This window comes from Bos indicus x Bos taurus, chromosome 20, assembly GCF_003369695.1.
Source record: "Bos indicus x Bos taurus breed Angus x Brahman F1 hybrid chromosome 20, Bos_hybrid_MaternalHap_v2.0, whole genome shotgun sequence".
In the NCBI taxonomy this organism is placed as follows: Eukaryota; Metazoa; Chordata; class Mammalia; order Artiodactyla; family Bovidae; genus Bos; species Bos indicus x Bos taurus.
The window spans coordinates 23,742,580-23,756,635 of NC_040095.1; the positions used below are offsets into that span (position 1 = coordinate 23,742,580).

Here is a 14,056-nt window from a genome sequence, read left to right on the forward strand (position 1 = left end):
CCCACATTGAAAGTCAGGAAGGGCCACGGTGAGGAGATACCCCTCGTCCAAGGTAAGGAGCAATAGCTGCGCTTTGCTGGAGCAGCCGTGAAGAGATACCCATGCCCAAAGTAAGAGAAACCCAAGTAAGACGGTAGGTGTTGCAAGAGGGCAACAGAGGGCAAACACACTGAAACCATACTCACAGAAAACTAGTCAATCTAATCACACTAGGACCACAGCCTTGTCTAACTCAATGAAACTAAGCCATGCCCGTGGGGCAACCCAAGACAGGCGGGTCATGGTGGAGAGATTTGACAGAATGTGGTCCACTGGAGAAGGGAATGGCAAACCACTTCAGTATTCTTGCCTTGAGAACCCCATGAACAGTATGAAAAGACAAAATGATAGGATACTGAAAGAGGAACTCCCCAGGTCAGTAGGTGCCCAATATGCTACTGGAGATCAGTGGAGAAATAACTCCAGAAAGAATGAAGGGATGGAGCCAAAGCAAAAACAATACCCAGCTGTGGATGTGACTGGTGATAGAAGCAAGGTCCGATGCTGTAAAGAGCAATATTGCATAGGAACCTGGAATGTCAGGTCCATGAAGCAAGGCAAATTGGAAGTGGTCAAACAAGAGATGGCAAGAATGAATGTCGACAGTCTAGGAATCAGCGAACTGAAATGGACTGGAATGGGTGAATTTAACTCAGATGACCATTATGTCTACTACTGCGGGCAGGAATCCCTCAGAAGAAATGGAGTGGCCATCATGGTCAACAAAAGAGTCCGAAATGCAGTACCTGGATGCAATCTCAAAAACGACAGAATGATCTCTGTTCGTTTCCAAGGCAAACCATTCAATATCACAGTAATCCAAGTCTATGCCCCAACCAGTAACGCTGAAGAAGCTGAAGTTGAACGGTTCTATGAAGACCTACAAGACCTTTTAGAACTAACACCCAAAAAAGATGTCCTTTTCATTATAGGGGACTGGAATGCAAAAGTAGGAAGTCAAGAAACACCTGGAGTAACAGGCAAATTTGGCCTTGGAATACGCAATGCAGCAGGGCAAAGACTAATAGAGTTTTGCCAAGAAAATGCACTGGTCTTAACAAACAGCCTCTTCCAACAACATTAGAGAAGACTCTATACATAGACATCACCAGATGGTCAACATTGAAATCTCTCTCTCTCTCTCTCTCTCTCTATATATATATATATATATGAAAAGCAGAGACATTATTTTGTCAACAAAGGTCCGTCTAGTCAAGGCTATGGTTTTTCCAGTGGTCATGTATGGATGTGAGAGTTGGACTATAAACAAAACTGAGTGCCGAAGAACTGATACTTTTGAACTGTGGTGTTGGAGAAGACTCTTGAGAGTCCTCTGGACTGCAAGGAGATCCAACCAGTCCATTCTAAAGGAGATCAGTCCTGGGTGTTCATTGGAAGGACTGATGTTGAAGCTGAAACTCCATTCCTTTGGCCACCTGATGCGAAGAGCTGAGTCATTTGAAAAGACTCTGATGCTGGGAAAGATTGAGGGCAGGAGGAGAAGGGGACAACAGAGGATGAGATGGCTGGATGGCATCACCGACTCAATGGACATGGGTTTGGGTGGACTCCCGGAGTTGATGATGGACAGGGAGGCCCCTTGTGCTGTGGTTCATGGGGTCACAAAGAGTTGGATACAACTGAGCGACTGAACTTTACTGACATAGTATATCCTAGTGTGTGTGTATATATATACACACACATATATGTATGAAGAGCTTGATTTTGTTAATAAAAAGTACATATAAAAACATATTATGTATTGTATGTATGTGTTTAGATGTTTACACACAAGTAACTGAAAGATATATACTGTAATGTCAGTGTTTTCTCTTATAAAATTGTAATCATAAAATTCTCTATTCATTATGAGATTTTTCTAATTGTACTGCAATAAACATGCATTACTTTTCTAATCAGAAGCACATAATAAGTGTTATTAATGAGAAAGCATGAGGCCAGGCTCAGGGCATACACTGAATGAACACTGGGAGATGAGCTGAAAAGCATTTCTGGTCAGTATCAGCCATATTAGAGGAAAGAGTACATGCTACTGTCTCTCCTCTTCCTGGAAAACCTAGCTACTTAAGAATGACTGTATATCTCCAAAATAAGTTAGGCAAGTTCTCTAAACATGTTACTTTGGAGAAAAACAGTTTTCACAGTTCTATGTGAAACTTGTATTGAACATATCACCAAAAAGACAACCTCTAACTGGTCTTTGCATTACAAATTTTTTTACACATATACATTCTTTTTAAATATTCTTTTCCATTATGGTTTATCACAGGATCCTGAGTATGATTCCCTGTGCTATACATTAGGACCTTGTTGTTTATCCTCAAGTTACAAGCTGATGTTACTATATAGGACACAACGTCTGCAGACAAAATGTCTGGAACACATTGAGAGCACAATGTCCGGAACAAAAGCCAGATTTTCCACAAATGATTCACACGTGTATACCTCGAAGCTGATACATAAACAGCAGACAAAATCAACATACAGAAATGCAGATTATAATGCCAAATAAAAATGAAAATTTGTCAGTCTCACCAAAAGTAGTAGAAAACATTTTTCCTGAGGGATATAACTTTTACACCCAGACCTGCCACATGGGGAGAAAATCCATCCATGTGGTCCATTCATTTCAAATCTGCATAGCTGAACTCACTCAGAGACTGGCCGGTGCTCCCAACAGGGCAGCCTAACCTGCTGCACGCTGAGTGCCTTTGTTACCTGCAGGCCCTCGGTGCCTTTTCTCATAAATTCTGAGAAACATGTGATGAGGTGGCCTTCACCAGCTGCTCTGTTTCGATCTGCAGCCTGTGATTTGACATCCAAGTAGGTGCACTGCATACTGTGCCCTTCAGCCTTCCTCTTTGTTGCTTTTCAACAGGACCAGCTTTGCTTTACTTTTGGGACAGGTGGTTGTTTCTCCAGGGACTGAAGACACTAATTGCTACCCTCTTTGTTTTCTGTGTGGTAGAGAAAGAAGAGATATGATAGATCTGCCCTATCCAACAGAGAAACCTGAGCTTATGTTAACACAGGATGCCCCACTGGAGAGAAGGAAGCTCTCCTTTAGAGCAGCGGCCCAGGGTGCATTCAAAGTCTTCTCTTAGTTCTTCATTTGTTGTTGTTTTTTCGCTCAGTCATGTCCAACTCTTTTGTGACCTCGCTGATTATAACCCACCAGGCTTCTCTGTCCATGGGATTTTCCAGGTAAGAATACTGGAGTGGATTGACATTTTCTTCTCCAGGAGACTTTCCCAACTCGGGGATTGAACCTGTGTCTTCTGCATTGGCAGGTCAATTCTTTATCACTGAGCCACCTAGGAAGCCCTGCTGCTGCTGCTAAGTCACATCAGTCGTGTCTGACTCTGTGCAACCCCATAGACCGCAGCCCACTAGGCTCCTGTCCCTGGGATTCTCCAGGCAACAATACTGGAGTGGGTTGCCATTTTCTTCCCCAATGCATGAAAGTGAAAAGTGAAAGTGAAGTCGCTCAGTTGAGTCCGACTCTTCGAGATCCCATGGACTGTAGCCTACCAGACTCCTCCGTTCATGAGATTTCCCAGGCAAGAGTACTGGAGTGGGGTGCCATTGCCTTCTCCTAGTTCTCCCTTATTGTTGTTCAGTCGCCAAGCTGTGTCTTTGCGACCCCGTGCCCTGCAGCACAGCAGGCTTCCCTATCCTTTCCTATCTCCCAGAGTTTGCTCTAAGTTCTCCCTTAGTGCTTAGTAAATATAGAACAGGGAGTTCCCTGGCAGTCCAGGAGTTGAGATTTTGCCTTCCAATGAGGGGGTGCGGGTTCGACCACAGTTAGAGAGCTAAGATCCCACAAGCCTTGTGGCCAAAAACAAACCACCACCAAAACACAAAACAGAAGCAATAATGTAACAAATTTAATAGAGACTTTAAAAAAAATGGTCCACATCAAAAAAATCTTTAAAACAAATAAGGAAACAAACAATAAATAAATATAGAACAGCATCAGGATGAATGTCCAATCTAGAGTCGCAGACTTGGGTTTAAGGCCTGGTATTCCATTACTAGTTGTGAATCTTTAAGCAAGCTCCTTAACCTCTCTAAAGATTCTCTCATCTGGAAAACGGGGACAGGAACTGTACCTAGCTCATACAGTTCAGGCAATGGTTAAATGCTACAACAAATAGAAGTTCAACCTAACAAAGCATGAGAACTCAGTGCATGTTGGCAATAACAGGGTCTTACAGGACGTGGCTCTATTCCCAGTTTTACTTCACCTGCTCATCCCCTCACCCCAACTCCAGTTACACTGGGCTCTTCGCTAATCCTCCTCACGTGGGACTTGCTCATACCTCAGGGCCTTTTGCACCAGCTATCCTATCTGGCTAGGGTGCTTTCCCCTCCATTCCCCTCTGACCGACCACCCACTTCTTAGAGGTCTCTGCTCCAAGCCTCCCAATGAGCTTTACGTGACCAACTTGTTTAATCCTGCAACTCTTAATGCCCCGTCCCTATACCGTTTGTCTCTCCTTGCACCGCCATCCTGTATAAGCTCCACAAAGGCAGGGATGTCTGTCGGTTCTGTTTGCTGATATAATCCAAGATCCAAAACAAAAGCCCCAGATATGAAGCAATACAACTTTGCTCCCAGAATACCCAGGCCTTGTCTTATTCTTACCCGCTCTTGTCTAATGTCCACATATGACAGCTATCGCCACCTTTCAGGCCTCTCCTAAGGGCCCCGCTTTGTAACTTTCCATTCATCTGTGTATGAAAAATGCCATTTAAAAAACAGATTTATACTACTCTTTCAGTTGTTCTCAATGCCCACTTCTGACTCAGGTCCTGCAAGCACAGGCTGCTGCTAGAGACCACCCACCTCAATATTACATCTTCCTTCTCGTATGTGGCAAAATGACATACACTTTACAGAAGAAAACTTCTTAAATGTTATCCAAGGTGATGCTTATTTAGAGGGTTATATCTCTAATTCAGCACTTCAAAGATCAGCCTCAGATTTCAAATGCAGTCCAGTGGAACTGTAATATGAATAGCAGCCTCCTTGCCCCTTGCAACTATAAACATACATCAACATATAGGTCAGCTATATATGAGATAGTATATATATGTAATACATATATGTATCAACACACTGAATGACATGTTTTATTTTCTTCAGCCAACCTGGATGGCAAAATAACCCACATACTTTAGCTAGGAAAATTCATAATTATACCAGCAGGTAACTCATATTGAGCACTAAATGAGCACATTATATGCTTTATCTCATCCTCACAACAATTTTTTTAATGCTTAAAATTATTTAAGTGGCAAATGTCATGCCATTTATTTTTAATGATAATGATGGAACAAAAGAATGTAGTATTAATACATACTGTTGTTCAGTCGCTAAGTTGTGTACGACTCTGTGGCCTCAAGAACTGTGAAAAACCAGACTTGTGTGTCCTCCACTATCTCCCAGAGTTTGCTCAAATTCATGTCCATTGAGTCAGTGATGCTCTAATCGTCTCATCCTCTGCCACCCTCTTCTCCGTTTGCCTTCAGTCTTTCACATCAGGGTCTTTTTAAGTGAGTTGGCTCTTTGCATCAAGTGGCCACAGTATTGAACTTAAGTATTGGGATACTCTTACTACCACTTTTTTTTAAGAGACTTTAACATTTCATTACCAAATGATAAAACAATTAGAAAATAAGCAAGGATATAGAATTCCATAACACCATCAAACACAGAATCTACATTGATAGAACAATAAAACCAATAACAGCAAAATACACATTATTTTCAAATTCCCATAGAATACATACTAAGATAGATCACATTCCGGCCACAAAATAAATCCCAACATTTAAAAGAATTGAAATCACACTAGAATTGACTACCTCATTGTTTTTTAACAGCTGTGGAAGCTGAGGAATAAAGAGGTTTTGAATAACTTGCCCCTCTTTACAGAGTTTGTGCACTGCATACCAAGGCTTCAAATCCAACGAGTTGGACTCCAGAATCAAAAGCTATTAACCATTATATGCTACCACCTGTGCCGGGCCGATTGCCACAGATGGATGTGAATTGGGAGAAAGAGTACATGCATGCACGAGGAAAGAAGCACTTGAGCATGTGTACTAAACCCTTAATGAACTGGTAACTGGCAAAGCACCAAGAAGGCAGGTAACAGGTGTGGACATTTAGACGTGTTAGTAAAATGTCTGGATTTTTTAAAAGGTGCTGAAAATTCCTGCCCTTTGTTTACTAAATACCAGCAAAACTTGTCTGGTTTCAAGTACCTTAAATACTTCTCAATTTGGGCACTTACATACATGAATAGAAAATAGTCTTAAGCCAATATTTTTAAGGTTTTCCAGGTGGTGCTAGTGGTGAAGAACCTACCTGCCAACTCAGGAGACATGAGAGACATGGGTTCGATCCCTGGGTCAGGAAGATCCCCTGGAAAAGGAAATGGCAACCCTCTCCAGTATTCTTGCCTGGAGAATATTTTTAGTGACATCAAAACTGAGTTTAAGATTCATGTGAGGTGCTAACAAAGTTGTCCATATCTAAGTAGCAACCCACTTGCTTTGTTTGCTGAAACAAGGTATTGCCAGGAAATGCCATCTTCCCCCTTCAGTCTCCCATCCTAGACCTGGGGCAGTGTGAGGTTAGGGGCTTTGATGGAAGCTAAAATGAAAAAAAAAAAGATAAGATTGGTTCCATTATATTAATACTCACTTGCAAATTTCATAAACAACACCTGAAAATAAGCAGGGTCAAATCTTGGCTAAGCAGTTTTCATCATAGCAGCCTGGGTTTAATTAGGTTTTACGTTTTTAAAGTAATTTAGATTTACCTAATGCCCTTAAGATGTACTGGGCCCAGGTCCCAGAAAGATTAACAAGCAGAAATTAATTTTAGAGACTCTTCATAGGAAAAATAGAACACCCTCAGCTTGAACTACAATTACTGTACCTAAAGGCCTCCAGTTTCGCTTCCTCCAATCCATTTCCCACACATCAGAATAATATTTTTCTAAAACAAAAGGCAGATCATGTCTCTTCCTTGGTCAAGCACCTTCAGTGGCTTCGCTCCAGGTAAAGTCTAAACATTTAACGTAGACTACAAGGAATTGCATGATCTTGCTATTGAAGTTGTAGTTGTTTAGTTGCGAAGTCGTGTCTGGCTCTTTTATAACCCTGTGGACTGTAGCCTGCCAGGATTCCTCTGTCCATGGGATTTCCCAGGCAAGAATACTAGAGTGCCTTGCCATTTCCTTGGCATTTCCAGGGGATCTTTCCAACCCAGGGATCAAACCCGTCTCTCCTGCACTGCAGGCGGATTGTTTACCACCAGGGAAGCCCATTGAAGGAGTAGAGCATTGTGATTACGGAGCAAAGAGTTAGGCTGTCTCCATTTGAATCCTAGTTCTGCCATTTACTATCTTCATGATCCTTTCTGTCTATGCTTCAGTTTTTCTTCTCTGTAAAATGAGGATAATAATATACTCTATCTCATAGCGTTTTGAAGAGTAAGTATTATATATGCATATATAGATAGATAGATACAGAGAGAGAGCATGCACACAACACAGTACCTGGCACATAAAAAGTTTTATATAAATATTAGCTACTATCTCTTATCTCCCCTATTCTCTTCCCTTCCCCCCAACTCTGTGTTCCAGCCATTCTGCATCTGATAGGCCTGAGAATGTCTCCAGAATCATTCTTCCAGACCTTCCCACATCCTGCTTCTCTATTTGAAATACTTGCGGCCAAATCTCCCTTCTATCTTCTTTCCACCCGCATCCTTCTATCTTTGCCTAACCACCACTTGCTTTGGGAAACCTTTCCAGTCCAGACCAGTTTTTTCTACCATGGGCTTCCACAGCTCCAGGCAGGACTGCCAGAGGTTAGAAGGTCCGGTTAAAATTGAATGTCAGTTAAACAACAAATACTCTTCTAGCATAAGTAAACCCCATGCAATATTTGGATTTTGGATAAAGAACGAACAATTTCTCAATATAACTATGTACAATGCAATATTTGAGACACACTACACATTTATTCATCTGACATTCGAATTTAACTGGGAGTCCTGTATTTCATCTGTCCACCTCACACGCAGGCGATCCTCAAATGTCACCCTTACTACACTTTAGTAATTTTAAAAGAAGACAAGTGGTTTTGTTACCCAGATGGAGTGTGAAATCTGTGAGGGCAGGGCCTGGGCAGCCTTGCTCACTGTTTTGGACCAGGCATGGCAGGTATCCCACAAATACATGCCTGGCAGGCAGGCATGGCCTGAGGAGTACAGCCATCAGGCCAAAGCTCAGGCACCCCCTATTACCAGTTAACTCTAATAACAGGCAAACTCTCTAGGAGGACAAAGCATTTCAACAGGTACCATTAATCTCATGTCCTCAGGTGGATAAAATGGTGGTACTGCTTTTCAGAGTATTGCCAGTGTGATAGTACTGACTCCCCAAGGACAGTTTTAAGATGACCCTACTATTTTATATTCAAAAAAGGACTGCGTTTTCTCACCTTTTTCACTTGACTCTTTTTTGTCAGTTGTTGTTGTGTTTGTTTGTTTGTTTGTTTGTTTATGTGGACCCCTTGTAAAGTCTTTATTGAATTTGTTACAATATTGTTTTGGTTTCAGTTTTCTGGCTGCAGAGCCTTTGGGATCTTAGTTCCCTGACCAGGGATTGAACCCGCACCTGCATTAGAAGGTGAAGTCTTAACCACTGGACCACCAGGAAAGTCTCAAATGTTTTTGTTTTTCTTTCTTTTCTTTTTCTTTTTTTGTGACATCACATGACTTGCGTGATTTTAGTTCCCTGACCAGGGATTGAACCCAGGACCCCAGCAGAACAACAGCAGAGTCCTAACCACTGGACCACCAGGGAATTCCTCACTTGACTTTTAAGGCAAGTATTAATACCCACATCTAACAGATGGGGAAACAGAGGCTCTGAGAAGGTAAGCAACTGCTCCAAGATGACCAATAAACGGGAGCAACCATTTTGACCCTAGGACCATGTGCTCTTCCCCCCGTACCACATGGCCATCTGGGCCAATGTAAAGAATCAGAATCTTTATGTTCTTCCTCTTCTCCTAGACACCCTCTCAAAGAAGAAGTCTGATACCTGACTCCTCTCCAAAGATTTAATTGCTCCTTCTAAAAAAGATTCCCCAACAACAGCCTGAGAGGAGACAAGGAGGCCTGGCATCTGCATTTTGAAATGCAAGTCTTAACTAATCTCTCATGTTATAAATGACACTATTTAGGTCTGAAGACTAAAGACCTTGCTAGGAAATAGGAGTAACACTGACCAGAACCTGAAACCTGTCCCTTTTCTTTTACCTGAATCTCTAGAAGACATCACCCCACATATTTCTGGGAACAAGGATTTACACCTTGATTACATATATCTGTTAGCTTTCTTCTGGAATGAAAATGGCAGAATCTGCTCTCAATACAGCACCTAGTAACTCATCTCTTGAAGCACTGCAAAATTCATCAGCCAGAGGGTATGCAGGCTTTCTGCCACTGGGAGATGCCTGTAAGGCTGACTAGATGCTATTTGTGCCTCTTGTCCCAAAGGATCTGAGCCCCTTAAGAAGATTCACTCAGGCCAGAGAAGCACTGTCCTCTCTACCAGGACAAGAAGCTGCCGTCTAATCCAGTCTTTCTCGCCAGGACGCTCCTAGCCTCCCCAACCTCAGTTCTTCTCTAAGCTTCTGAAGGAAGCTTCCTCAAAGAAAACTTCCATTTTGAAGGAGAAGAAACGGGAAGCACGTTATAACCAAGAAAGATTGGGCCTCCAGGGGCAGAGGGTCAGAAGTTAATGATCTAAAACCTAACAGGCTGTGAGCAATTCAGTAAAGCTAGAAATGCAACCCCCAGAGAATACTCAGTTCTTAAACTGCTGCAGCTTACTTGGTTTGGGGAGAAAATACGCAGAAAGTATTCCAGGGCCGGTGGACGCGCTGCTGGAGGTTCCTCGGGCAGTCTTCTGTTAGGAGCGCGAATACCTGCTGGCTGACTGGCTGAACTGGCCCCTGGAGATACAGCAGCAGCGCCCAGGAACCTTCGGAGGCTCTGCTTCCCGGCCCGGCGAAAGGAGAGATACTGACTACTCGGGCCTGCCTAAAACGAAAATCACAAAAGCAATTGAATTATCATTATTGCTTGTATGAGTCACTGAAGAAAACTTCTGTGCTGACCGAATTCTAGCTGGAGGCTTCGTTTGGAGCTGGGAAGTGTGACCTTTACAAAATTACCGACCTGGATTAGAGACAGCATAGAAGGTGCTCGCACGTGTCGAGACCATCTGGTCAAGTTGAGATGCCCTCGGGGAAATCTTTTTCCGGGGCGCACAGTAGAGCCCCTCAGCTGGATTCTGCGTTCACTTGGCCTCACCGCCGCCCCGCCTCTACTCCTACTCCACGCGGCGCGGGCAAATCCCGCCGGCAGCCGGGTGCAGTTGCTCAGGTAACAAGGGATGCGCTGGGGGCCGGGGGCACAAGGCGAGAGCGCTCGGCCCGCGGTAGCTACCCCTCCCCGGTGCAGACGCAGGAGGCTAAATGTGCCAGCTGCGCGCTCGCGAGCGGGTGTTTAGCCGGGAAAGCGCGGGTTCCGTGGGGCTCTCGGCTCAGCCAGTGAGAGGCCAGGGGTGTGGCCGAGGTAACGCGCAGGCCGAGTACTTACGGGCTGGCGGCGAGTCTGGACTGGTATCTGCACTCCCGGGCGCGCGGGTCCACTTTCTCCGCAGCCCGGGAGTCATAGAACGGCCGTCCGACTTCATTATGGTGACCCCCGGCCCCACCAGCCCCACCAGCCCCATGAGCCCCGCCGCCTGGGCTGCGAGGCAGGACGCCCGGAACCTCCGCGCCCCGGTGAAGAAGAGCCGGCGCCCACGCCTACGAAGGAAGCAGCCGCTGCAACCGCTTAACATAAGCCCACTCCCGGGAGACTCTGGCGTTTGCGACCTGTTCGAGTCCCCCAGCTCCGGCTCGGATGGCACAGATAGCCCCGCCGCGCGAGACTGCAGCCCCGTGCCGGGTGCCGCCCAGCAGCTGGCGCAGCTCGATCTGCAGACCTTCCGCGACTACGGTCAGAGCTGCTACGCCTTCCGCAAGGCGCGGGAAGGCCGCTTCCACCCGCGGGAGTCGCTGGCGCGGCAGCCACAAGTGAGGTGCTGGCGGAGCCAGCTCTCCGCCACCGCTCCTCCTCCTCTCCCGGGCTCTTTCTTTTCCTGTTCTGTCCGCCCTCCGCGGCGCCCCGGCCCTCGCCAGCCCTGCTTCTCTCCCTCCCTCCGCCCGGGTCGGAGCGAGAAAGAGCTTTGAAGGGCCGGGCCATCAGCCTCATTTTACAGATGGAGAAAAGGGGGGCCTGGACGGCCTCAGTGACAGACCCGAGGTCTCCAAACTGGATAGCAGGGACCCGGTAGAATGCAGAGGAGTTACGACAGTTTCTAGGTTCGAGTCCGGACTCCTACCCACCCCGGCAAGTTACTTAACAATCTGAAGCTTGCTTCTTCATTTGCCAAGTGTGGGGACCCTTTGAATTGCTGAGAGGATTACACGAGGTAACGTGTATCCGCACTGGGCACAGCGCCAGGCATGAATCCAGGCGTCCCGGCGCCCAGCCCCGCCTGTGCTCTCCTCAGCGGCGCTGCGCACCTGTTTCCCAGTTTCCAGCACCTCTGGCCTTTTCCTTTGTTTTTCGCCTCCCTCCGGGGACGCTCCGGGTCTTGGTGCCCTGTCCCTTCCACAGTCTCTCTGAGCCCTAGGCTCAGCGGGTCCGCCTCCTTCCTCCCTCTGGCAGGTGACGGCGGAGTCCCGCTGTAAGCTGCTCAGCTGGCTAATCCCCGTGCACCGCCAGTTCGGCCTTTCCTTCGAGTCGCTGTGCCTGACGGTGAACACTCTGGACCGCTTCCTTAGCACCACGCCCGTGGCTGCAGACTGCTTCCAGCTGCTCGGGGTCACTTCTCTGCTCATCGCTTGCAAACAGGTACCTCCTCATGGGGTCTCGGGCTCTCCAGTGCACTAGACTGAACGCTAGGCTCCCTGAACTCATTTTGGCAGAGGTTTGCACATTTACCTACCCCACAGCCTTAACTTCACAACTACCCCCCGCCCCGCCCCGGCCAAACGAACAATCCTTTCACTCAGTACCCAAAGAAAAAAGCCAAGTCTCCACAGCTCTCCGTAGCCTCTCTATTCTAGTCGCGGGGCGGGGGGCGGTGGGGGGGTGGGGGTGGAAATCTGCCAAATTTCTCAAACCTGTTTTCTGCGCGACGGTAATTAGAGAAACTGCGCAGAAAATATACCCCAGACAACTACAGTGGAAGTATGGAGAGAGGAAGCCCCCACATATCTCTCTGGAAGGGATGGGGGGAGTCCTGGTTCGCCTGGGGCGGGGGAGGGCTTTGGCCCCGGATGCTGCACAACTAGGGCTGAGTGTCTTTGTGTTACAGGTGGAGGTGCACCCGCCTCGCGTGAAGCAGCTTCTGGCCCTGTGCTGCGGTGCCTTCTCCAGGCAGCAGCTCTGCAACCTCGAATGCATCGTGCTGCACAAACTGCATTTCAGCCTGGGCGCTCCCACCATCAGCTTCTTCCTGGAGCATTTCACGCACGCGCGCGTGGAGGCCGGGCAGGCCGAGGTCTCCGAAGCCCTGGAAGCGCAAGCCTTGGCGCGCGGGGTGGCGGAGCTGAGCCTGGCTGACTACGCTTTCACCAGCTACACCCCCTCCCTGCTGGCCATCTGTTGCCTGGCGCTGGCCGACCGTATGCTGCAGCTCCCTCGCCCCATGGACTTGCGCCTGGGCGGGCACCCTGAGGCGGCGCTGCAGGACTGCCTGGGCAAGCTGCAGCTTCTGGTGGCCATAAACGGAACCTCCCTGACTCATATGTTGCCCCTCCAGATCCGAGAGAAGTGCTGCCTGTCCTCGAGCTTGAAATAAAGTAGACCCTTGGTCTCCTTTGATCCCCTCTTGGCTGTTGGACCTTTCCCATTGCGCTGAAAGAGTACAGTACTGACCCAACGAGGGGCTTTCAGGGGTCCCACTTAGTCTCCAGGTCATCCTGCAGGTTGTATAGTGTAAGGTAGTAGCATCTCATTGTTTTGCTAAGAGCACAGGAGAGAAAAGCAAATCTCTCCTCAATAAACAGGCTGTCTTGGTGGTTTATCTGAATATTACAAATGCAAGCATTTGTCCGGAAGAGGGAAGGTGAAAGCAAGGCGAGAATAGAGGTGGTCAGTAACTAAGGAGAGCACCTTCCTCCCTTGGGGCATCTCTGTTTGGAAACACCAGGTCCCTTGAGGTTTCTGTAGCCAGTTACAAGGCGAGTCAGGTTCACTTGTTGGCCTGAAACCAGGGACCCTCTTGTTAGGAAGTTGAAGACTGCTTACTCCTAGAGATTCAAAGGGTGTGGTGGGGTGTGAGACTGAAAATGCACTGCAGCCCATGTTGTTTATGGGGGTGGGAGGGGGAGGGCGAAAAGCACACTGCTGGTGCCCGGAGACGCCAAACTGACAAACTTTGGGACCAGGCAGTGCCACTAGCAAGTAAGAGAGCTACCCTGGTAAATGCCAGATAAGGAAAAATGAAGGCTTTGCAGGCAGTGGTGGCCACTACAAATTGAATCCATTTATCCTGCCATCGCACCGCTTGTCTTATACCTGCTACATGTGAACCCACAGTAACAATATTACAATAGTAACAGCGCTTACATGTACCAGGCACAGTGTTCAGCGTTTGTTGTCTCAATGCCTCCAACAATAGGCGGAGTCTATTATCCCATTTTTCAGAGAAGGACACGGCCACAGAGAGGCTGAACAACAGTGGAGCAGCCAGGATTTGAAAGCAGGGGTCTGAATCCAGAGTCCCACCCTTTGCCACAACACTCAATTTCTCTCACTTACAGGTTTCTGAAAATGCTCAAAAAAGTCTCTTCCCAAGGCAGATGTGGGACAAGTGATCTGCTCAATACCCTCCATTCAATAGGG

General features: G+C 46.9%; 2 protein-coding genes across 2 annotated transcripts; one reads left to right on the forward strand and one right to left on the reverse strand.

The window, feature by feature from the left end:
* Nucleotides 1-6,479: 6,479 nt before the first annotated feature.
* On the reverse strand, nucleotides 6,480-10,850 carry LOC113878844. The gene is made up of 4 exons (XM_027519948.1): nucleotides 10,754-10,850; nucleotides 10,331-10,638; nucleotides 9,983-10,192; nucleotides 6,480-6,724 (listed from the first exon to the last, which is right to left on the reverse strand). Exons 1-4 carry the CDS (start codon nucleotides 10,848-10,850, stop codon nucleotides 6,671-6,673), a joined length of 669 nt encoding a protein of 222 aa, XP_027375749.1. The 3' UTR covers nucleotides 6,480-6,670.
* On the forward strand, nucleotides 10,688-13,040 carry CCNO (cyclin O). Its single transcript, XM_027520395.1, has 3 exons — nucleotides 10,688-11,235; nucleotides 11,873-12,058; nucleotides 12,525-13,040. Exons 1-3 carry the CDS (start codon nucleotides 10,852-10,854, stop codon nucleotides 13,008-13,010), a joined length of 1,056 nt encoding a protein of 351 aa, XP_027376196.1. The 5' UTR covers nucleotides 10,688-10,851; the 3' UTR covers nucleotides 13,011-13,040.
* The last annotated feature ends 1,016 nt before the right edge of the window (nucleotides 13,041-14,056 follow it).

What these genes read in the sequence shown, in the direction of transcription:
- LOC113878844 (XM_027519948.1), bottom strand. Translation starts at nt 10,850, where the DNA reads ATGAAGTCGGACGGCCGTTCTATGACTCCCGGGCTGCGGAGAAAGTGG. An exon ending in CTATGCTGTCTCTAATCCAG is followed by an intron (nt 10,193 to 10,330) that starts GTCGGTAATTTT and finishes TTTTCGTTTTAG; the next exon opens with GCAGGCCCGAGTAGTCAGTA. An exon ending in GTATTTTCTCCCCAAACCAA is followed by an intron (nt 6,725 to 9,982) that starts GTAAGCTGCAGC and finishes TTTTCATTTTAG; the next exon opens with CTTCCATCAAAGCCCCTAAC.
- CCNO (XM_027520395.1), top strand. Translation starts at nt 10,852, where the DNA reads ATGGTGACCCCCGGCCCCACCAGCCCCACCAGCCCCATGAGCCCCGCC. An exon ending in CGCTGGCGCGGCAGCCACAA is followed by an intron (nt 11,236 to 11,872) that starts GTGAGGTGCTGG and finishes TCCCTCTGGCAG; the next exon opens with GTGACGGCGGAGTCCCGCTG. An exon ending in TGCTCATCGCTTGCAAACAG is followed by an intron (nt 12,059 to 12,524) that starts GTACCTCCTCAT and finishes TTTGTGTTACAG; the next exon opens with GTGGAGGTGCACCCGCCTCG.